The 23,688-nt window shown below is 44.8% G+C and overlaps 1 protein-coding gene across 1 annotated transcript in view; it reads right to left on the bottom strand.

Annotated features, from left to right (window-relative positions):
* The window catches only part of abca5 (ATP-binding cassette, sub-family A (ABC1), member 5), a 128,405-nt gene extending 104,932 nt beyond the window's left edge, over positions 1-23,473 (bottom strand). Inside the window, exons 1-4 of the mRNA XM_079260688.1 lie at positions 23,339-23,473; positions 4,981-5,167; positions 3,633-3,806; positions 846-943 (exon numbers count right to left, since the gene is read on the bottom strand). Of these exons, the coding sequence (XP_079116814.1) occupies positions 846-943; positions 3,633-3,806; positions 4,981-5,167; positions 23,339-23,437 (558 nt within the window). The 5' untranslated portion in view covers positions 23,438-23,473. The remainder of the gene's footprint in view (positions 1-845; positions 944-3,632; positions 3,807-4,980; positions 5,168-23,338) is intronic.
* Between the last annotated feature and the right edge of the window lie 215 nt (positions 23,474-23,688).

Here is a 23,688-nt window from a genome sequence, read left to right as displayed (position 1 = left end):
AGATGTCGGCGGGACACATATAGATGTCGGCGGGACACATATGGATGTCGGCGGGACACATATAGATGTCGGCGGGACACATATAGATGTCGGCGGGACACATATGGATGTCGGCGGGACACATATAGATGTCGGCGGGACACATACGGGTGTCGGCGGGACACATATAGATGTCGGCGGGACACATATAGATGTCGGCGGGACACATATAGATGTCGGCGGGACACATATAGATGTCGGCGGGACACATATAGATGTCGGCGGGACACATATGGATGTCGGCGGGACACATATGGATGTCGGCGGGACACATATGGATGTCGGCGGGACACATATGGATGTCGGCGGGACACATATGGATGTCGGCGGGACACATATAGATGTCGGCGGGACACAGACGGGTGTCGGCGGGACACATACGGGTGTCGGCGGGACACATATAGATGTCGGCGGGACACATATAGATGTCGGCGGGACACATATAGATGTCGGCGGGACACATATAGATGTCGGCGGGACACATATAGATGTCGGCGGGACACATATAGATGTCGGCGGGACACATATGGATGTCGGCGGGACACATATAGATGTCGGCGGGACACATATAGATGTCGGCGGGACACATATGGATGTCGGCGGGACACATACGGGTATCTATCTAGCTGAGAGCACTCGGTCTTATCTGTCGATTTTGTCTTTTAACTATTATGTTGTTTTTATTTTAGTGCTTTTAACGTTTATTTATTTGATTTATTTTATTTTACTGTTTGGTTACTTTGAGGTATGTGAAAGTGCTCTACTGGGTTCAGTACTGGAAGACATGAACTTCCAGCCTGTCTCACCTGGATGATGGCTGCATCAATCAGAGACTGGAGGCGGATGAAACCAGAGTACCAGTAGTTTGCTGCTCTGCAGTTCACAGAGTTTCCCAAACAGTTTGCTTTTAAGAGATAAAGAAGAAAAAACACAGCTGACACCTCACACATCTTTAAAAGTTTCTTTTCTTCCATACATGAAGTTGTCTGACTGATAAACCACTTCGACAGGAAAAGGATTCTTCAGACCTGAAGCAGGGAGGTGAGTAACCTGGTGAAACCCCTCACTTTTCTAACACCAGATAGCCGGTATGACCTGGATCTGGTGACCAGAGTAAAACAATATTTCTACATTATCTATCTATCTATTTTAATGTTCTCCGTGTTCCCCTCCACACGCTTCATCAACACACATGAACATGTGACAGTAAACATGTTGTGGCTTCAGTCTGGTCCTCCTGCAGCTGGAAGCTGGACACTGCAGGAGGACCAGACTTCTGCACGGGGGAGGGGCTTACGCAGCTTTTAGAGAGTTCCTCTGGACGGGGGAGGGTCTTACGCAGCTTTTAGAGAGTTCCTCTGGACGGGGGAGGGGCTTACGCAGCTTTTAGAGAGTTCCTCTGGACGGGGGAGGGGCTTACGCGGCTTCTAGAGAGTTCCTCTGGACGGGGGAGGGGCTTACGCAGCTTTTAGAGAGTTCCTCTGGACGGGGGAGGGGCTTACGCGGCTTCTAGAGAGTTCCTCTGGACAGGGGAGGGGCTTACGCAGCTTTTAGAGAGTTCCTCTGGACGGGGGAGGGGCTTACGCGGCTTCTAGAGAGTTCCTCTGGACGGGGGAGGGGCTTACGCAGCTTTTAGAGAGTTCCTCTGGACGGGGGAGGGGCTTACGCGGCTTCTAGAGAGTTCCTCTGGACGGGGGAGGGGCTTACGCGGCTTCTAGAGAGTTCCTCTGGACGGGGGAGGGGCTTACGCAGCTTTTAGAGAGTTCCTCTGGACGGGGGAGGGGCTTACGCAGCTTCTAGAGAGTTCCTCTGGACGGGGGAGGGGCTTACGCGGCTTTTAGAGAGTTCCTCTGGACGGGGGAGGGGCTTACGCGGCTTCTAGAGAGTTCCTCTGGACGGGGGAGGGGCTTACGCGGCTTCTAGAGAGTTCCTCTGGACGGGGGAGGGGCTTACGCAGCTTTTAGAGAGTTCCTCTGGACGGGGGAGGGGCTTACGCAGCTTCTAGAGAGTTCCTCTGGACGGGGGAGGGGCTTACGCGGCTTCTAGAGAGTTCCTCTGGACGGGGGAGGGGCTTACGCGGCTTTTAGAGAGTTCCTCTGGACGGGGGAGGGGCTTACGCGGCTTCTAGAGAGTTCCTCTGGACGGGGGAGGGGCTTACGCGGCTTTTAGAGAGTTCCTCTGGACGGGGGAGGGGCTTACGCGGCTTTTAGAGAGTTCCTCTGGACGGGGGCGGGGCTTACGCGGCTTCTAGAGAGTTCCTCTGGACGGGGGAGGGGCTTACGCGGCTTCTAGAGAGTTCCTCTGGACGGGGGAGGGGCTTACGCGGCTTCTAGAGAGTTCCTCTGGACGGGGGAGGGGCTTACGCGGCTTTTAGAGAGTTCCTCTGGACGGGGGAGGGGCTTACGCGGCTTCTAGAGAGTTCCTCTGGACGGGGGAGGGGCTTACGCAGCTTCTAGAGAGTTCCTCTGGACGGGGGAGGGGCTTACGCGGCTTCTAGAGAGTTCCTCTGGACGGGGGAGGGGCTTACGCGGCTTCTAGAGAGTTCCTCTGGACGGGGGAGGGGCTTACGCGGCTTCTAGAGAGTTCCTCTGGACGGGGGAGGGGTTTACGCGGCTTCTAGAGAGTTCCTCTGGACGGGGGAGGGGCTTACGCAGCTTTTAGAGAGTTCCTCTGGACGGGGGAGGGGCTTACGCAGCTTTTAGAGAGTTCCTCTGGACGGGGGAGGGGCTTACGCAGCTTCTAGAGAGTTCTTCTGGACGGGGGAGGGGCTTACGCAGCTTTTAGAGAGTTCCTCTGGACGGGGGAGGGGCTTACGCAGCTTTTAGAGAGTTCCTCTGGACGGGGGAGGGGCTTACGCAGCTTCTAGAGAGTTCCTCTGGACGGGGGAGGGGCTTACGCGGCTTCTAGAGAGTTCCTCTGGACGGGGGAGGGGCTTACGCGGCTTCTAGAGAGTTCCTCTGGACGGGGGAGGGGCTTACGCGGCTTCTAGAGAGTTCCTCTGGACGGGGGAGGGGCTTACGCGGCTTCTAGAGAGTTCCTCTGGACGGGGGAGGGGCTTACGCAGCTTCTAGAGAGTTCCTCTGGACGGGGGAAGGGCTTACGCAGCTTCTAGAGAGTTCCTCTGGACGGGGGAGGGGCTTACGCAGCTTCTAGAGAGTTCCTCTGGACGGGGGAGGGGCTTACGCGGCTTCCAGTTATTTTCCTTGCCTTTCATTTCTTTGACGGTTTAGCCGCAGTTCGTTCGCGGTAAACCCCGTCACTTTAACTACTAAAACAAGTCAGAACAAGGTAGAAAACATAGAAAAGAATGGACAGTCCACTGAGCTGGAGGGGCCATTCCGTGTCCCCGGACCACAGGTTTGGCACCTCTGACTCAGATGTTCCTCTGGGTCAGAAAATGGTGCTTTTGTCCAAGCTTAACCTGCATGCAGGATCCCACGGAGATATTCTCAGAAGTAAAGAGTTTCATGTGAAGTTACCTGATGAAAGAAACAAGTCCAGCTTTGTGGTACGGGTCCTGGACTTTCACAGATCGATGAACCCAGCTTAAAGTGAATAACAGAAATGTGAGGTGGGTGAAGAGTGAATATTACCTATGGACTCTGTGTAATCGCTGGGTAAGGGAAGATGGTTGTAAGGAAAGCGCAGTCTGTAGGACATGGCAGAGCTGTCCAGGAACACAACACCAACGTAGCTGGATGGATCGTACAGGCTGGCGTTCTCCAGATCCTCCTCACTGGCAAACATCTCCAGACGATCCTGCATGACTGAAAACACGAGGAGGAAAGTTTCATTAAAGCCCAAAAGATGGTTCTACTTCTTCTCTTTATTCTGCACAGTACAAAATAATCTAAACTGCTTCAAATGAATCAGAAACTGCAGCCTGTCTGTACATGCATGCTGTCTGCTCCAACTGCAACCAAACATGTAGGTTTGCTTTATAACGAGCGTAAGAACTATGGCTAAAAAACCAATCTGTTAAAAGCAATCTTGAAAAAATACAATCTGATGAGCTTCAGCAGCTTCAACAATTTCTGTTTCATTAATCTACAAATGTTTTATGTTGCCAGCATTGAGCAGAGGTGACAAATCATGATGGTTAGATCCCGTACTGCAGGACTAGCTGAGGCCAGACACCTTTCTCTGGAAAGACTTATTTCATTTTCTACTTCGGTACATGTATGTGTGCATATGTATGATGTATGTATGTATGTGTAGCAGTCAACTTGTTAGTTTAGTGACTATTGCTAAACTATCGATGCGGTCTTCAGCCCGGCAAGTGGAGCTCGTTTCAGATAAGAACCGTCACATCGGTGGACCCCCGGTTAGAAGACCTTCCTCGTTTATGATGAGCGCTGTTCTTTCCAACCCGATCACATTCACTACACACACATGATAAACTCACTGGTTCCACATGAAAGTGTCGTCACACAGAAGCTGTAGAAACTACAGAAAGGCAAAGGTAGAGAGATCTATATACAAGTCTTAGCAGATAAAACCTGGTACAGTGAAACGTGTCTGGTGTAAACATCATCCCCACAGATCAGGAGCCTCATTTAGAAAACTGCAGCACCAAACCCACCGCACGCCAGTTCTAGTCCACGTCTGGGATTTATCACACCAGGACTTGGCGGTAAAACCTCACCTGACCTTTTATAGCCAACATGTGGGCGTGGCCAGATGTTCCCTCATGTGGTGAAACTTACTGTTGATCCAGGTTTCTAAAGGAAACAGGCGTGCTGCTTCAGAGACCTGGAAGGTTCTCCTGCTTTCCGCGCGGACGCCGCCTGGAGGCAGCGTTGCTACGCAGGTTAGAAATGAGGCTCCTGGTCTGAAGGGAAAGTTGGCAGCATCTTGTGATGTGGGCGGAGGAGCAACATGCAGACCAGCTGATCTGGAAAGCAACATGTCAGTAAGTGAGGAGATTAACTGCAGGCTTACGCATCTCCTGGGCCACTTCTTCCATGATGTGGTTGGTGATGTTAGTGATGGGTGTGTACCCCAGACCCTTGATGTAGTGTTTGTCACCCTCCAGGTCCGTTGTGTTGATGCCGCCATAGTAAACGTGGGGATTCAGGGTGCTGATGAGGATCAGGAGACCCAGGAGCAGCAGGGGGAGGATCAGTTCCTGCACAGACACACACAAGGTAGATCTCATTCCTCTAGATCTGTTCAGTGGATAAAACAAACATCATACCATCTGCCAGCAGCCCTGGTCGCTGACTCCATGTTTGCTCCTGCAGGTGCTCTTGATGATGGTCTGCTCTGTTTTCTGTCCAACAGAGCAGCTAGTGGTCTGGTCTACTGTTGGTTTGCGTCTCTTCACTGTCTCCCTTGTTCCACCGTCCTGACCGTCATTCAGCAACAAACAAGAGTCTCAATATGGAGGGAGATGCAGCACAGTGCATGGAAGATGGACTTTTTTCTTCTCTCTGGATCCAGGTCAGGTCTTTCTCCTCACAAATACAGCTGAAGACTTCATTTTGTTCTACATGTTGTGACTGGGGACCCAGTCAGGGCAGAAGAATCAGTCGCGGTTTCTGCAGCAACGCCCTGAAAGATGCTTCTGTCACTGTCTGACCTGAAACTCCACGTTCCCGACGTGTGTGTTGGAAAATTGTTGAGTTTGATTTGTATTAGATATTAGACATATATACATTGATTTGTTGTATTTTGTAGTCCATGTAGATAAAGTTCAGACATTGTACTCATTGTGAACTGCTTTCTTTAACTCATGTATGACCTCTCAATGGAATGCGCTGGTAATGTTAGAGGCAGGAAGAGTTTCCTGCAGCGCATCTGTTTTTGTCAACTGCTTGGTTGACCAGTTGCCTAAAGGTTAGAGGTTAAAGGTAATAAAGTAATATAGTAAGTGATTGATGCTTAGTGAGTTCAGTTTAGTCTTAAATAAGAGATAATGATTGTTTCATATGGTCTGCCTAGCCACAGAGGAGGAGTTTTGGAACTATATAAGCTGCCGACTTTCTTTACTTCTCAGAGATCTCTCCATGTATGACTTACATGTATCATTTGTGTGAATAAACTAACAAAGGCAGTTTGACTCAGCATCGTTGTTTCTCATCCACAAAGATTTTTCCAGCACAATCTGGGCGCTCGTCCGGGATTTCACCTGTGTCCGCCGGGATCAGGACCGAGGGGGCTGATCACCTGAACCACAACAAGTTTATCCTCAAACCTCCTAAAAGACATTCTGAGAGACGAGGACCGCGGTCTTTGATTCTGGTCGACCTCGCTGAAATCAACTGGACCCCAAACTGGAATAATCGGGTGAGAAGTATTATTTCTAAATCCCTAGACATTTGACAAATTAAAATAACATTATTGATATTTAGACAAACAGTTCAAAATTATTTTTTCCTAATTATAAGATTGTAAGTTAATAAACCCTGGGTGCTTAAGTCAGACTGTCTTGGGGTTGCTGTTCCTTTCCTCCCAATTTTGAGAAATAGAATTTAGTGAAGGTGAAGGTGTGTGAATGCCAGAAGCTCATAGACAGATAAATCAGCAGAAGGTGGCTTGAAACCTTGCGGTGTTAACAGAAGGCCATCAGTCTGTTGAGGTAGTCTGTCTAAGCTCTGGATAGTAGACATAAAGTTCTGGTGTCTGGAAACTGAGCTAGTTCGGTTTCCAAGGATTGGGTACTCGGGACATAGCGTGCCATACCACCCGATCGGCCAGAACTAAGAAATCCTGTGAAACCTGAAAATAAAGGTTGGATCAGGTATTAACCAGTCAAGTCCTGTGAAGTGATCTAAACACAAAAAAAAAATAAAAAAACACACTAAGACCAGGCAAAAGAAGTCCTGTGAACCTAAGAAATAAAGGTGAGACCAGGCATTTAGCATAGAAAATAAAGACGAAATAAGTCCTGTGATTTCTAGGAACAGAAAAAGACCAGGCAACATTCCTTTGAGTCAGACGTGACAAGATAAGGTGACATGGGTATTTCTGGGAGCAAGGAACAGCAATCTTCTAAGATTGACTCAAACCTCATGAAATTTATGAAATCTAAATATGGAAATGATTGTTGTCAATATGTTTGGATGTGGTGTGAAAAGTTTGGATTTCCTGATGGTGGCTCATTAAGCCCAAATCAGTTGATAACACTAAGACACAGATTGCAAGAAGAACAAGAGACATTGTTAAAGAAAAAGAAGGTTAAATCAAGTGACTTGAAGGTTATGACTGCTATGGAGGAATGTTTAAAGAAGTGGGAGGAAGAAAGTGATGAAAGACAGAGAAAGTTGGGCCAGAAAGTTATGACATGTTTGAAAATAACAGATGAAAAGACTGATTTGAATCGGGGGCCTATGGCCCCTCCTCTCTCTCCTTCTTCTCTGTATCCATCCGCACAGGCTCGTTGGGGGCCTGCAGTCGACCCATCGCTGGACTCCGCCCCTCCACCATATCAACCACTGAAGAAGGGCCCACCTTCCTTCTCCCCCTCTTCCATACCTTCCTCTCCCATAACTTCTTCTCCTGGCAGCTCATCAATCTCTGTCAGCACCACCCCCACAAGCATGCAAAGTGCTGCACGACAGGATGAGACCCAACCCCCCCCCACTTTGGCTCATCACCATGTGCCTCCTGCTTCACTGCTGCAGGAGAATGACTTTTCTTTCCAAATTCCTCAGCTATCACCTCCAGTGTCTGGGATGACCACAAGGTCTGGAGGAAGACGGGCAGGAGAAGTTCCAAAATCGGTGTTCACCGCACCCATGGTCCAGGTGGCAGGTCCAGAGGGAAAGCCAATGTTCGTGTACCGCCCGTGGACGTCAGATGACATCATTGCAGCATCTAAACACCTCCCCAAGCCAGAGAAAGGGGGACAAGTGTTAGCTGATGCCCTAGTAGACTTCATAAGAGACTACTCTCCCACTTCTTCAGAGATGGGCCGTGTGATGATCCACCTGCTCAGTACTGTCCAATTTGGTCTCATCCGTGACAGCTTCAAAGAGCATTTCCAGCCTGCAACCCCCGGCTGGTCAGATGAAGAGGTGGGGGCAGAGCGGTCTGATCAAGAATACAGAGACTGGTTCCTGGCCTTCATCCGCAGGATTCGTGACTCCTTTCCAGTGGCATGCGATCTCTCTAAAGTAAGTGCATGCACTCAGAAGCCAGATGAAGATGTGGATGACTACATGATTCGTCTCCAGGAAGTCTTTGATAACCACAGTGGTTTGCAGAAGCCTGATCGTTATCCAGGGAATGAGACAACACCTTATGAGAGCCTGCTTAAACAACAATTTCTTCAAGGCCTCCAGAAAGACCTGGCCACGCAGGTTAAGGATTCCTGCATCGGATGGTCTGATGTTTCAGTGCGCATGGCTGACATTTTGCGCCATGCCAAACATCAACAAAGACGCCAGAGGGAGAGAGAGTCAGCTGATCAACGCAAGCGTAATGACACAGCACACAAGGCTCAACTCCACCTTCTCCAACATGCCTCAGGCCAAGCTGTCTTTCCTCAGCCACCACCAGCTGCCTTTTTTCCTCCTGACAACCAGAACCCTCATTATCTGCCCCCAGGCCCACCTGATGCATGCTATTATTGTGGACAAGTTGGACATCGGGCTCGGAATTGTCCACGTAAACCCGTGAACCAGCATCGCGGACGCGGTTGTGGACGTCCTGGACCCCGTGGCAGACCCTACTTCTGGCAAGGCCCTCCAAGAAACTCTAGAAGGCCCACTAATTCGGACTGAAGGGTGATGCGAGGCGGAGCTTCAGCGCATGCGTCGACTGAGGAGCCCCTCCAGCCATTAACAGATAAGACACAACCTGCACCACACACACACACACTGACACATTGTCCTTCTAATGAAAGCATTCAGAACTTGCCTCTGTTTAACATGAATGTTAATGGCAAACAACTACAGTTTATTGCTGACTCCGGAGCAACGTATTCTGTGATTCGAGCTTCTGACCTGCCAGGCACTAAATTAAGCGGCCGCTACCTGTACTCACTTGGGTCCAGCGGTACTGAGACCAAAGAGCATTTTACAACCCCATTATCCTGTCAGACTACACAGGCAGCATTCAAACATTCATTTTTGTTATCTAATTGCTGTCCATTTAATCTTCTTGGACGAGATGCCATGTTAACTTTAGGCTTGGAGCTGCGCTCCACACCTGAAGGAATGGTTGTTCACAGTTCGACAGAACCGCTCCTGTTATCTCATCAGAACCAACCCACCTTGTATGTGTATCACTGGTGGTTAAATTTCTCTCAGTCTAACACCCTGGTCTCACTGGCTCGCGAACTTGTCTCACAGTCTGCGGAATTTATGGATCCAAAGCATCTTCACTGTACATCCTATGTGTCTTCTGAATCTGATTCTCCTTATGCTGAGAGATTTTTGTCCCAAGCAGAGGATAATCTCAGTTCTTCTTGTCTTTTTTGGTCCACCTCTCGCTGTGCACTGTCAGTTTCCCTGACATCTGCTCAGCTTCCTTTTTTTCTAGTGCCTGACAGCACACCCCATATTTCTTTGGCCAAACCTTCAAATGATCAATGGTGTGATTTAGGTCCATGGACACAGGCTTGTGTAGCTGCAACTGACTGGTGTAACACTGCAGACCCTGAAGTTGATTTTTCACCTTCCCTTTTAGTGTTTCGGAAACCTTACCAGCTTTCAGTAACCACTTTACGATCTGTTTATGCTGTGCAGCCAGCCACACCTCTTCTTTCTGCTTCTACTTCTGTTCCCTCCACCACAGGCTTAAACCCGGATTTAGAAGCAGCCTTGGAAACAGTCCCATCTGTTGTGTGGGCGAAAGGAAAGTATGATGTAGGTCTTATTAAGGATTGTGAACCTCTTGTGGTTACACCTAAGTCTAACTATCGCCCCCGCAGACCACAATATCCTCTTCGACCTGAAGCCATTGCTGGCATCACTCCTGTGTTTAACTCTCTTCTTCAGTCAGGCGTTGTTCGTCCCTGTCCTGACTCACCAGTTAACACTCCTATTTTGCCTGTCAAGAAATACAGGCCTCCTCCGGCTCCAGAGGATTGGAGGTTTGTTCAGGATTTAACTGTTGTCAACGCAGCGGTGCATTGTCGGGCTCCTCTGGTTCCTAATCCTCATACTATTCTTTCCACCATTCCTCCTGGCTCATCGTGGTTTTCAGTGATTGATCTTTCTAACGCCTTTTTTAGTGTACCTGTCGATAAGGATTCCCAGTTTTGGTTTGCTTTCCAGTTTCAGGGGAAAAGTTACACTTTCACCCGCATGCCACAAGGCTATGCTGAGTCTCCGACTGTGTATAACCAAGCTTTGGCCACCTCTCTTTCTTCCTATGTTTCCAGCCCTGGTACTGCCCTTCTTCAGTTTGTGGATGATCTTATGATTTGTTCACAGACACGTGACCAGTGTTTACAAGACACTGTTGCCCTTCTTTGCCATTTGGCTGAACATGGACACAAGGTTAGCCGCAGCAAATTGCAGTTTGTGCAGCCACAAGTTACCTTTCTGGGTCACGTGATCAGTGCTCAGGGTAAATCTCTTTCATCCAAGCATTTAACTGCAATTCAGTGTGCTCCAAAGCCTGTTACTGTTAAACAGCTCCTGTCATTCATAGGGTTGTGCTCCTATTGCAGACCCTTTGTTCCTAATTTTTCTGTTCTTTCCAAACCCCTTTCTGCGCTCACCCGTTCCAAACCCATGAACTCGCCAGTTCAGTGGAATGAGGAAGCAGTTTCTGCTTTCACAGCGTTGAAACTGGCTTTGCAAACCCCTCCTACTCTTGGTCTTCCTGATCCTGCTAAACCGTTCACACAGACTGTGGATGAACGAGGCGGCTGCATGACTTCTGTTCTGCTGCAGGACCATGGTGGTTCACTACGTCCTGTTGCTTACTTTTCATGCAAGCTTGACCCAGTAGCAGCAGGTCTTCCTCCCTGCCTGCGAGGCATTGCAGCAGCAGAAAAGGCTTTGGCTGCCTCTAGGGACATTGTGTGTTATTCTCCCCTAACTTTGTTAGTTCCTCACTCTGTGCATCTTATCCTCTCTGAACACAGAACTTCTCATTTTTCGATGTCTCGGTTCCTCCGATACCACACGTGTTTGTTGGAGCTTCCAAATGTCACAGTGAAACGCTGCACTGTTCTCAATCCTGCTACTCTTCTGCCCACACCAGATGATGGTGAACCGCATGACTGTATGGCTGAGTTATCCATCACGTGCTCGCCTCGTCCTGACCTTCTCGATCAGCCACTCCCAAATTCTGATTTGATTTTGTATGTTGATGGCTCCTCATTTCGCGATTCAACTGGTACTTGTCGTTCTGGTTATGCTGTCTGTTCTGATCATGATGTACTCGAATCCGCTCGCCTTCCTGGTCATCATTCAGCCCAAACAGCAGAACTCATTGCTCTCACCCGTGCCTGTCAGCTGTCACAAGGTAAATCCTTGACAGTTTATACAGACTCGCGTTACGCTTTTGGCGTTGTGCATGACTTTGGGGCTCTTTGGCGGCACCGCGGTTTTCTGAAATCTGATGGGAAGCCAATCCTCCATCATACATTGATAGCAGACCTGCTCTCTGCCATTTTACTTCCTAAACAGGTTGCTGTGTGCAAGTGCGTTGCACATACTAACGGATCTGATTCTGTTTCTGCAGGTAATGCACGAGCTGATGCAGCCGCTAAAGCTGCTGCCTTCCTTCCTCTACCTTCCGCTTCCTGTTTTTCTTCTGTTACTACCACAGTTCCGTCTTCGCTCACAGCACTTCAAAGCCTGGCTTCTGTTGCTGATAAGCGCTTGTGGTCTCAGGCAGGTGCTCATCATAATTCTGAAGGATGGTTTGGGCCAGATGGTAAACCATGTCTGCCCTCAGCCCTGTTTCCCCACTATGCTAAATTGACACACGGTGTGGACCATGTGTCAAAAGGGGGTATGATGTCAGCTATGAGACAACATTGGTTTACAAAAGGCTTTACTATTTATGCACAAAAGTTTTGCCAGTCATGCATGGTTTGTGCTACTCACAATCCAGGCAGAACACACCCAAATTCTCAACAGGCTGCGCACCCTCCCCCAGCAGGCCCTTTCTCTCACGTCATGATGGATTTCATTGAGCTAACGCCCTCAGAAGGAAAAAAATATTGTTTGGTCCTTGTGGACATGTGGTCAAAATATGTTGAAGCATTTCCCACCTCTAAAGCTAATGCAGGAGCTGTGGCGAAAGCGCTTATGACTGAAATAATTCCGAGATGGGGTCTCCCAAGAATTTTGTCATCAGATAATGGAGCTCATTTTGCTAATGAGGCTATCTCTCAGATTTCTCTACATCTAGGAATAGATGTCAGAAAGCATTGTTCATACCATCCGGCCAGCGGAGGTGCTGTGGAACGTGAAAACGGAACTCTGAAAAATAAATTAGCAAAGTGTTGTGCTGACACAGGACTGCCATGGACCAAAGCTCTCCCTATTGTTCTCATGTATATGAGAATGAGGAGGAGAGGCAGAGCTAACCTCAGTCCCTTTGAGATTTTGTTTGCAGCACCACCCAATGTTGGACTTGGGCCCCCCAAAGCCCCACCTCCAGATACGGCCCTGTGTGAACATAATGTGTTGACCTATTGCTCTAATCTTGTGAAAACTCTTGCAGATATTCGCTCACAGGTGAAGGCTGCTCTCCCACACCCAGCTGAGAGTGCACTCCACTCACTTCAACCTGGAGACTTCGTGTTGATTAAAAGCTTCAAACGATCAAAGTGGAACCATAAAAGGTGGCTTGGTCCATTCCAGATCCTTCTTGTGACCTACACTGCAATCAAAATAGCAGAGAGAAGTACTTGGATTCACGCCTCACATTGCAGAAAGGTTCCTCCACCGACTGAGGACCTCACATCTACAGAAAAAACACACCTCAGCACAAAAGGGGCAGAATAATCCCCGTGACAGGTGTAGGGCTGAGGTAGTCCACCCTCAGTACCTGAAGACCAGCCTCCGCTCTCAAGCAAGATCAGTGAGAGGAAAAAAAAAAAAAAAAAAAGCGCTCCACTGCAACTGTGACATGCCAAGTCCCACCAGAACGCCTACCATGTCTCCACCCCATCCCTGGCACCCCTTTAGGCATTTAGGTTGGTCTTTGAGAGGAACCATCTGTTTTCTCTTCTTTGTATCTTTGATCATAGTGTTTCCTTTACTGTGGTTCACTCCCAGATCTGAGTCTGCTTTTAATGTGTCAACCTCAACACATGTGCTGAAGCGAAGCCTGTCCAGCACATGTGGTGATGATTATTTTTACGTTTCATTACTATTCTGTATTCCCCTGAATGAAAGTTTTGTTGTTGTGCTCCCATATTCTGCACTCACTAATAGAGCTGGACAACGTGGAGATGCTTGGGGTTCAAAATATGAATGGTATGCCACTATAGGACATGGATGGAGAGACCTGGTAGGAGAAACAAGATATGATTGGAGTGCTTGGTCCTTAGATCAAGCCAAAGATGGGCGTAAGTTATTTAGCATCACCAAAAATGCTCAAGGTCTTGTTGTAAGTTACAACACCTCTACCCCTTCATGTCATTCTTTTATATTGTGGGCTTATTCTAAGGAGATTGACCCACAGTTTCGTATCACTATGTGTTTTCAAGATCTTGTTGCTCCCACAATGCCTGATAGAACTAGGAAAACAGGTGCACGTGTAGTCATGGTTCAGCCTAAACTGAATGTGACTGACACTGCGTATGCAATTATGACTGGTATTACCAGTATAACTAATAATTGGTTGTTATTGGCAGAACAGATAGGTCAAACAGTACATGAGGATTGTGTAGTTTGTCTGGGACCTCGTCCTATTTTGAGAGTAGTTCCACCCCCTCTAGAATTAAGTCACATATGTTTGTCTGCCCTTCTCACATCCCAGCATCCTCAAGTTTCCTGTAGGGAATGGGAGTCTGTTTTTCCTGCTTCATTTGTCACCACACCCCCTATCTTTGATGCTGCGGTAGCCCCTGGCAATTTCACCTGCTTTTATAATGCTATTTCCTCATCCTATTTTGTAGGAAAAGTTCCTTCCTCATATTGTGTAGCAACTTATCCTCTTAGTGATGCTCCTCGTGTTTCAAGATCTGATTTGTGGTGGTGGTGTGGTGCTCGCACCCTAAGAGCTACTCTTCCTGCCAACTGGTCAGGTTTGTGTGCTCCTGTCACACTTATCATGCCAACTACTATTGTTATGGGGACTCCTTTTTTATCTTCAGCTGCTCATGATATTTCTCGGATTAAGCGAAGCCTAACGACTTCTTTTGATGACTCAGATCCCACTTACATAGATGCTATAGGAGTTCCACGTGGAGTCCCAGATGAGTATAAATTAGCCAATCAAATAGCAGGAGGATTTGAATCTTTATTCTGTTGGTGGTGCACCATTAATAAAAATTTAGATCGAATAAATTTTATTCATTTTAATATTCAACGCTTAGCTAATTTTACACGAGATGGTCTTGCTGCGGTTCATGAGCAGCTGCGTGCTACGTCGCTAATGGCGTTTCAAAATAGGATTGCTGTTGACATGCTCTTAGCAGAGAAAGGTGGTGTGTGCTCTATCTTTGGTGATCAATGTTGCTCCTTTATTCCTAATAATACAGCCCCTATGGGAAAGCTCACACGTGCTGTAGATGGCCTTCGTTCTCTTAGTGATAAGATGAAAATGCATTCTGGTGTTGATACTTCCATGTTTGACAATCTTTTTGGCAAATATAAAGCGCTGATCCTATCTGCTTTAATGTCTATTGCAGTGTGCATAGCTATTCTGATTCTTTGTGGCTGCTGCTGCATTCCATGTCTGAGAGCTCTGTTGGTCAAGCTCATTAATGCTGCATTAGGTGAAAAGGTTCCACAGTTGCTTTACGCCCCCCTGACTCACACACCAGATGAAGACCTTGCTGGTGATAGGTGTCAAGATTTCCTGCTTAGCCTTGCTGTCCCACCTTCCACTTTGTATTCTTCCTCAGTCTTGGATTCTGATGTTGAAATTTAGAAATATCCTTATTAGTGTTCTTTGTTCTTCTCATTTATGATGGATTCTCTAAAACCCTACAGGCATGAGTCTCCTGATGTTCTGAGAGTATTTTACTGTATCTCTGTTTTTTTTGTATTCTATAACAATTTTTCTTCTTATTGGTGATCCTGTAGGATCAAACGGGGGAAGTGTGTTGGAAAATTGTTGAGTTTGATTTGTATTAGATATTAGACATATATACATTGATTTGTTGTATTTTGTAGTCCATGTAGATAAAGTTCAGACATTGTACTCATTGTGAACTGCTTTCTTTAACTCATGTATGACCTCTCAATGGAATGCGCTGGTAATGTTAGAGGCAGGAAGAGTTTCCTGCAGCGCATCTGTTTTTGTCAACTGCTTGGTTGACCAGTTGCCTAAAGGTTAGAGGTTAAAGGTAATAAAGTAATATAGTAAGTGATTGATGCTTAGTGAGTTCAGTTTAGTCTTAAATAAGAGATAATGATTGTTTCATATGGTCTGCCTAGCCACAGAGGAGGAGTTTTGGAACTATATAAGCTGCCGACTTTCTTTACTTCTCAGAGATCTCTCCATGTATGACTTACATGTATCATTTGTGTGAATAAACTAACAAAGGCAGTTTGACTCAGCATCGTTGTTTCTCATCCACAAAGATTTTTCCAGCACACGTGTCCCACCACACTGTGACATCTATCCACTGTATTTCTAGATCCCGCCGAGGCTGAGAACCCGACACCATACAGCGTTTACCTCCGGGACGTGACGAGCTAACGGGGCAGGTAGGATGGAATACAGGATGGTACATTAAAGATGCATGAAGAGGCTTCCGACGAGCTTTTCAAGATGGTGGACTAACTTTTTTCCTATCCCAGTCAGAAAGAAATAAAACTCCACCTAATTCAAGAAAATTGTTCTTTCAGTACTTAAATTGGACTGTAATGGGTGGAACTAAGAAAAACAAAAAGCCAGGGGCCGCCAAAGGTGGAAAGGAAGCAAAAGACAACCAAGAAAACGACACTGAAGACGAGGCTAGCAGCGTGGAACTAACAGAAGAGGAGAGCGAGCTAACAACTGCTAAAGCTATCCTCTCGCTTTCTAACAACATTGCTGAAATGAAGGACGAATTAAAACAAGAACTTGCCAGCCTGAAATCCGACATGAACCAGTGAAGTATAAACTTCAATGGTGATGTTGTGTGCCCTCATTCAATGGTCGTGGGATGGAAATGGATTGCATGATGTCACAAAACATCAAGAGTGGAATGAAGTATGACTGTTTATTAGTGATGTTGTGTGCCTTCATTTAATTTCTATGTAACTGCCTACGTGCAGCGGTGCACGACTGCATCCTGTTATTCGGCTGTGCACAGCTGCATTCTGTAAAACAACTGTGTTTGCAATAAGAAAGGTCATGAGAATGTTGAGAGGACTCAACAGCTGAGTCTTGCGCAGCCACTGTGTGTGTGTATTGTGGGAAAAGGTTGGCCACCTCTCTACCTGCTCTCGCACGGTGTTGTTTGTGCAGGGTATAAAGTGGAGAAGCCCCGGACTTCTGGTAGAGTCTGCTGCGGGTTTCACTGATCAGGACGCCCAGCTGGTATTTTTGGCACTCTCTACCGGGGTTGTGGGCTCTCCAACCTATCGCGTAAACGGTACGAGCTGGAACTGAAACTATCTAAGTGCTATACCAATGATGTGTTTGCTTTCTCTTTGCTGTTCAGATTAATAAACGCGAGTTAATTGTTGAACACAGAGTTTGTTGTGGTCATTATTCACCGACTTCCACGATCCTGTCTGAATAAATAAAAGTGTTTCATTACAACCAGAAACTACAGAATTTGACCGCAGATGTACGAAACCAAGGCACAAGGTTAACAGAGGCTGAACAGCGAGTGTCCGAGCTGGAAACCGTGAATGCCGGTTTGCGGGATGCGCTCCGCCATTGCCTAACCCAGCAGAAAACTCTCCAAGCAAAGATGACTGATTTCGAAGGCAGATGTCGCCGGAATAATATTCGGATATATGGGATCAGAGAAGGCGTCGAGAATAATGACATGATGGCACTCATCACTCACTTTTTGAGAAGAGAGTTCTCACTGGGAGATGATGTGAAGCTGCAGATTCAACGTGTTCACCGCTCGTTAGGACCGACTCCCCGAGAAGGACAGCCAGCAAGATCTATACTTGTCAACTTTCAGAGGTTTCATATCAAGGAAAAAATCATCAAAATGGCATGGGCGAAGAAGATTGTGGTTGACGACAAGGTGGTCACGTTCGCCAATGATATGCCAACGGAGGTCTATAACAAGTTGAAAGAATACAAGGACATTAAGAGGATCCTCAAAGAAGCAAAGATTCGATTCCAAACACCGTACCCTGCACGAATGAGGATTCATTGGGACGACGGACCGCGTTTGTACAGGAATGCAACGGAGGTGGCGGGGGAAATGAGGAGGAGAGGCTATTCTGTGGAAGGACCACGAGCAGCCGCTGAGGAAGATTGGGACAGGACTTTTACTAGCGACGCGCACTGGGAAAAGATCAGCAATACACGCTCCGAGCGGGTACGTGAGAGGCTGCGAGGATTTCAGCGTGAGCAAGTTTAAACTTGAATTTTTACTGGACAATGGGATCTATGTAAGTACAGACCTCACTAGATTTTGTATGGTTTGGTGATCTGTACTGAAGTTCTTGCACTAACAGTCTCAAAGACTCATTATTATTTCATCTCATATTTTTTTTTAATACCAAGGTATTGTATTTATTTTTGCATTTGGTCGTAGCTCTATTTACATCCCTGGCTCATTAATAATTCTGACTGGGATAAGGGACTTTTTTGTTTTTCCTTATTATTAGCTCAAGAAGAAGGACTCTGCTTAATACAGAGAAGGAGCTCCTGCCGAGTGGGATTTTTCCTCCTACACTGGGATCTTTTAGTATGTAGGGAAACAGGGCCAGGCCGTGCCCTGAAGGTGGAAGTTCACCTTTGTTCTGTTTGTTTTTGTTGTCTTCTTTGTTGTGTTAGTTCTAAGTTTGTTCTTACAGTCTGCATTTGTAATCTGAAAATTCGTAATGAATACTGACAAATATAGGATAGCCACATGGAATGTAAATGGTCTCAATAATGTTGTTAAAAGGAGTAGGGTAATGTCTTGGGTAAAGAAGGAAAAAATAAAAATAATGTTTCTCCAAGAAACTCATCTATCTAATAGTTAACATGAAAAATTAAAGACTTTTGGTTATAAAAATACTTTTTATAGCTCTTTTAAGACAGGCCATAAAAGAGGAGTCGCAGTTCTGATACATAATTCCATGCATTTTGAATGCATTAAGCAAATAAAGGATAGTGAAGGCAGATATATCCTAATACAATGTAAAATAGATGGTCAGCCTACAACTCTTATTTCTGTTTATCTACCCCCAGATTATAGTTCCAAAATTGCGAAAAAGTTTATCGAAATAATTGCATCAGAAACAACTGGAATTTTAATATGTGCAGGTGACTTAAATACAATAATGCACAAGACTGATACATCCAATAACAAAAGATTACTGACTCCACAGGGCAAAAAGTTAAGACAAGGCTTGATTGAGTTGGGTTTGCTTGACGTTTGGCGAGAGATACATCCAACCGATAGGGATTATACATATTTTTCTTCGCCTCACAACGTATACTCAAGAATCCACTTCTTTTTTATGTTAACAACTGATAGACATAGAATATCAAGTTGTGAAATTGGTTCTAAAGGACTGTCAGACCACTCACCGATATACTTAACAATACATCTTGGAGCGAGACCAAAAAGGACAATATGGAGGCTAAATACTAGCCTACTAAATAACAAGAAACTCATTAATGATATCAAAACAGAGATCCAAAACTATCTTGAGTGGAATGATAATGGTGAAGTTAACCCTACCATTCTTTGGGATACTTTGAAAGCAGTTATAAGGGGGAAATTAATATCACAAGGTACCGCAATTAAGAAAGAAAAGGAAAGACGATTGAAAGAGTTGGATGAAATGTTGAAAGATTTAGAAAAAAAAGCATATTAGAACCCCTAAAGAAGACATCTTGAAAGAAATTCAAAAAATAAGAAAACAAATCGTGGATTTATACAAAGAAGAAGAAGAAGATAAGAAATACAAGTTTTTAAAACAATCTTATTATGAAACTGGGCCAAAAGCTACAAAATTGCTCGCTCGTAAAATTCGACAAAGACAAATTCTACAATCGGTCTGTTCAGTTGTTAATCCAAAAACAGGATCCCTTGAAAATGACTTAGAAAAAATCGATAATGCTTTTCAGACATATTATGAAACGTTATATGCACAGCCTAAACAAGCAAATGCTGTGGATATAAAAGGATTCCTTAATTCGTTAGATTTACCAACAATAAGAAAACAACAAAACGAGATTCTAAACAAACAAATTGACAAGAAAGAACTGGAACTAGCTTTAAAGAAGTTAAAAAATAACAAAACACCAGGCACAGATGGCCTACCAGCAGAGTTGTACAAGGCATTCGAAGACCTGCTTACACCAGTTCTTCTAAAATCTTTGAACTGGACATTAAAAAACAATTGTACGCCGCCATCCTGGTCAGAAGCTATTATAACAATAATACCAAAGGAAGGAAAGGATAAAACATTGTGTAGTTCCTACAGGCTAATCTCAATATTAAACCAGGATTATAAGCTTTATGCGTCTATCTTGTCAAATAGGTTAAACACTTTTATCACAGATTTAATTGATGAAGACCAGACAGGCTTTGTCGCTGGTCGACAAACCCAAGATAATATAAGACATTCACTTCATATAATTAACAATATTCAGATAAATAAACATAAAGCAACATTGATAAGCTTAGATGCTGAAAAGGTGTTTGACTGCGTAAATTGAGAGTACTTGTTTTTAGTGTTAAAAAGATTTGGTTTTTCAGATATCTCAATTAATACTATTCGGACTTTATATCAATCTCCAACAGCAAGAATTAAAATAAACGGGCGCTTGACTAATCGCATAAAGCTAGAGAGATCAACGCGACAAGGATGCCCCTTATCACCAACATTATTTGCATTGTACATCGAACCATTAGCTCAATAAGGGAAAATCAAAATATCCAAGGAATTACCATCAATTCAAGGGTACATAAAGTCGCACTGTACGCGGATGACATTCTTGTATATATCACCAACCCAGATCAATCCATGCCAGCACTTTTAGGGTTACTTGAAATATTTGGCTCTTTTTCAGGCTACAGGTTAAACTTAGGCAAAACACAAGTTATGGGCTTTAACTTTAATCCATCTGAAGAACTTAGAGAGAAATTACCCTCCAATTGGTCCCAGAAAGCAATAAAATATTTAGGTGTGTGGCTGACATATTCTGCTAATGATCTATACAAAAGAAATTATGAACCAGTGAACAAAAATATTCAGCAAAATCTTACTAAGTGGACAACTAATATACTTAACTTTAATTCAAGAATTGAAATTATAAAGATGTCTATACTGCCCAGATTACTTTACTTGTTCATGTCACTTCCTGTTAAAATCCCAACATCCCAATTTCAGAAGTGGGATAAACAATTTTCCCGATTTATTTGGAAAGGGAAAAAACCCCGCATCAAATACAAAACATTGTTAATCAATAAAGAAAAGGGGGGTCTATCCTTACCCAATCTCCGCGATTACTATTTAGCGGCCCAACTCAAAGCTATAACCCAGTGGTGTGATAACACATGTGGGACAAGGTGGAGGGAAATGGAAATTTGTTGCGGAAATGTCCCAATCCAAACTTTAATAGGAGATAGAAAACTTGTGACTAGAACTCAAAAAGACATTACTCCAATTGCATTTTTCACTTTATCACTATGGTTCCAAGTTTTGAAAGAACTTAAAATAGTGAATCAGATTACAATTCTTAGATGGGTAGCATTTGATTCAGATTTTAAGCCAAATCAAATTGATTCAGTATTTAAATATTGGATACAGAATGGTATGACAGCCTATTGCAAATTTCTGGAAAAAGACTCATTACCAAGCTTCCAGTCATGTCAGAGGAAATATAACTTAGAACAAAATGATTACTTTAGATATTTACAGTTAAAGCAATATATATCCTCAAAGATCCTAAAGGTTAGGACCCCAGAGCTTAATAAATTAGCTATTCTGATCTCACAAGCGTACAATAAGGGTTGTAAGTCAATTATTTCTAAGCTATATAAAACTATTCAAAACAGCAGAGGGAATTCAACAGATTATATTAAGAAAAGATGGGAGAAAGAAATAAATATGGATATATCAACAGAACAATGGGACAATATGTGTGAGAATGCATGCTCTACTTCCTGCTCAGCCATTTGGCGAGATTTCAGTTGGAAAAATTTAGTACGTTGTTTCATAACTCCTAAACAGCAAGAAAGCCTAAACAGCTCTTCATGTTGGAGGGGCTGTGGTGTGGATGGAGCACATCACACACACATTTTTTGGTCGTGTATAAAAATAAGATCCTTTTGGTTACATGTTGGAAGCAAAATAGACCAGATATTAGGTTTTAAAATTCCCCAAACTTTCATGACACTTTACCTTGGAGATCTCCCCACAGACTTAGTTGAAAATGATAAATATCTATTAAAAATTCTTCTTGCCATAACAAAAAAAAAAACAATCACACAAAAATGGCTTCAAGTGGACCCACCATGTATCAAGGACTGGTTGGACCTAGTTGAAGAAACTCATAACCTGGAAAGACTGACATTTTTGCTGAGACTACAACCTGGACTCTATTTCTCAAGAAGGGGCAAATGGACAATTCAAATTCAAAGTGAATAGGGGGAAAACAAACCAAGTAAACACAGACAAAAAAAGGAAATTGTTCCCCAATTTTTTTTTTTGTAATAATATAATATTTTGATTATGACATTTATTTTTTTTGTCGCTAATTTCATATTGTGCAAACTGTACCGACTGTAACTGTTATTGTTTATGTTAAAAATGCTTCAATAAAAATTAAGTATAAAAGAAAAAAAAAAAATGCATGAAGAGCCACAGAAACACCCGGTGGAACCAAGGAAAGGAGGAACAGCGGTTCCTCTCAGGACGTCTAGGAGATGAAGCAGACTCTAGAAAATAAAGTGAAAAATGATAACTAGGGCTGCAACGATTACGCGGGTAACTCGAGTAACCCGAGTACAAAAACTGATCAAGTAATCTGCCTTGATGCTCCGTGTAATTAACATAACGTGGTGATATTTGTTCATTTCTGCATCATTCTCAGACCACTGTGCTGCTCGGAGGGACGACATCACTGTTTCAGTAAACATATAAAACATCTAAACATGTATAAAATCTATAAAAGCAGAGCCTGTGGCCTACGGTGTGTCTGTACAGTCTGACTGTTTCAGCCGGACTGATGACGGACATTTCCACCAGCAGCGGCGAGCGCTTTGCTTTCTGTCTGAAGATCCTCCTTGCTTTGGTCTCTAACGGCAGAGAATGAAGAAGAGGGGAGGAAAAGACCGAAAAGTTGCAGTGTGGGACCATTTCACACTGAAAAGGACAGAAAACGTAGAGTTGGCGTACCACCCCCCCACTTCACCGCTCCAGGAGGAGATCCAGCTTTCTGATTTATATCAGCAGCGGCTGGTAAAATGTTCAGAGTTCTAACCTGTGATATCAGTCAGCAGTGACGAGGCATGGCGAGGTGTCGGCTGCTAACGCACGCTAACCGTCTGGTAATCCGTCCCTCATCTGTCTCTCCTGCACACACGCAGAGTCAAAGCGCATGTTTTAGGCAGCCTCTGTTCCTGCAGCAAACTTTTATTCCGGATTAAACAGACAGACTTTTACCAGGCGCGTCGTCCACCAAGACATCGGCTACTTCTTACTGTGGACATGTTTACAAGTCACTCCTTCTTTCTACGGGAATTCTTCTTTTCATCTTTTAAAAGGCAGAAATTCTCGATCGGTTGAGGATTGTTTCTCCACACATGGAGCACAAACACGTCGGCACATTTTAAATTGATACTTTTAAAACATTTTAAACGTATCATATTCTAAAACATTTTCCTCCTGCATTAGGTCGTAACAACACGCGCAACAGCTTCACAGATATACATTTATAGATTTACTTTGGTGGACTTTCTAGTGTTTGTTTTACAAATGATAATAAAATAAATATAATCGTTAGAGTACTGGATGACTCGTAGAAATAATGGAGAGATTATTTGTTCCTAAAGTGGTGGATAGTTGCAGCTCTACTGGTCAGAGGGACGTGGTACCTGCAGGCTCTGCTGTTTGGTTCTCCACTTGATCAGCAGGTTCTTGTAGAGCAGACTTCTGGTCTGGGGCCAGACTCCAGCATGTCTCCTGGGCTGCATGCTGCCAGCATTCCCCGCCTGGCTGATGTCCGGACGCTCGCTCGCCTTATCGATGCTGGCCTCCGCTGCAACACACAGCAAATCGCCCATCAATACAAAGGGAAAGATGGAAAATGTTGACTTTCATGACCCGACGATGTCAATGTTGCCGACGGCGTTCTTTCAACACAGGAGGATCCTTTCCATGACAGAGACACGTCCTGTCTGAAATAAAGCACAGCTGTACGTATCGCCCACCGTGACGTCATCAC

This window comes from Telmatherina bonti, assembly GCF_933228915.1.
Source record: "Telmatherina bonti genome assembly, chromosome: 21".
Taxonomy (NCBI): Eukaryota; Metazoa; Chordata; class Actinopteri; order Atheriniformes; family Telmatherinidae; genus Telmatherina; species Telmatherina bonti.
This window is presented reverse-complemented; position numbering and strand designations above follow the sequence as displayed.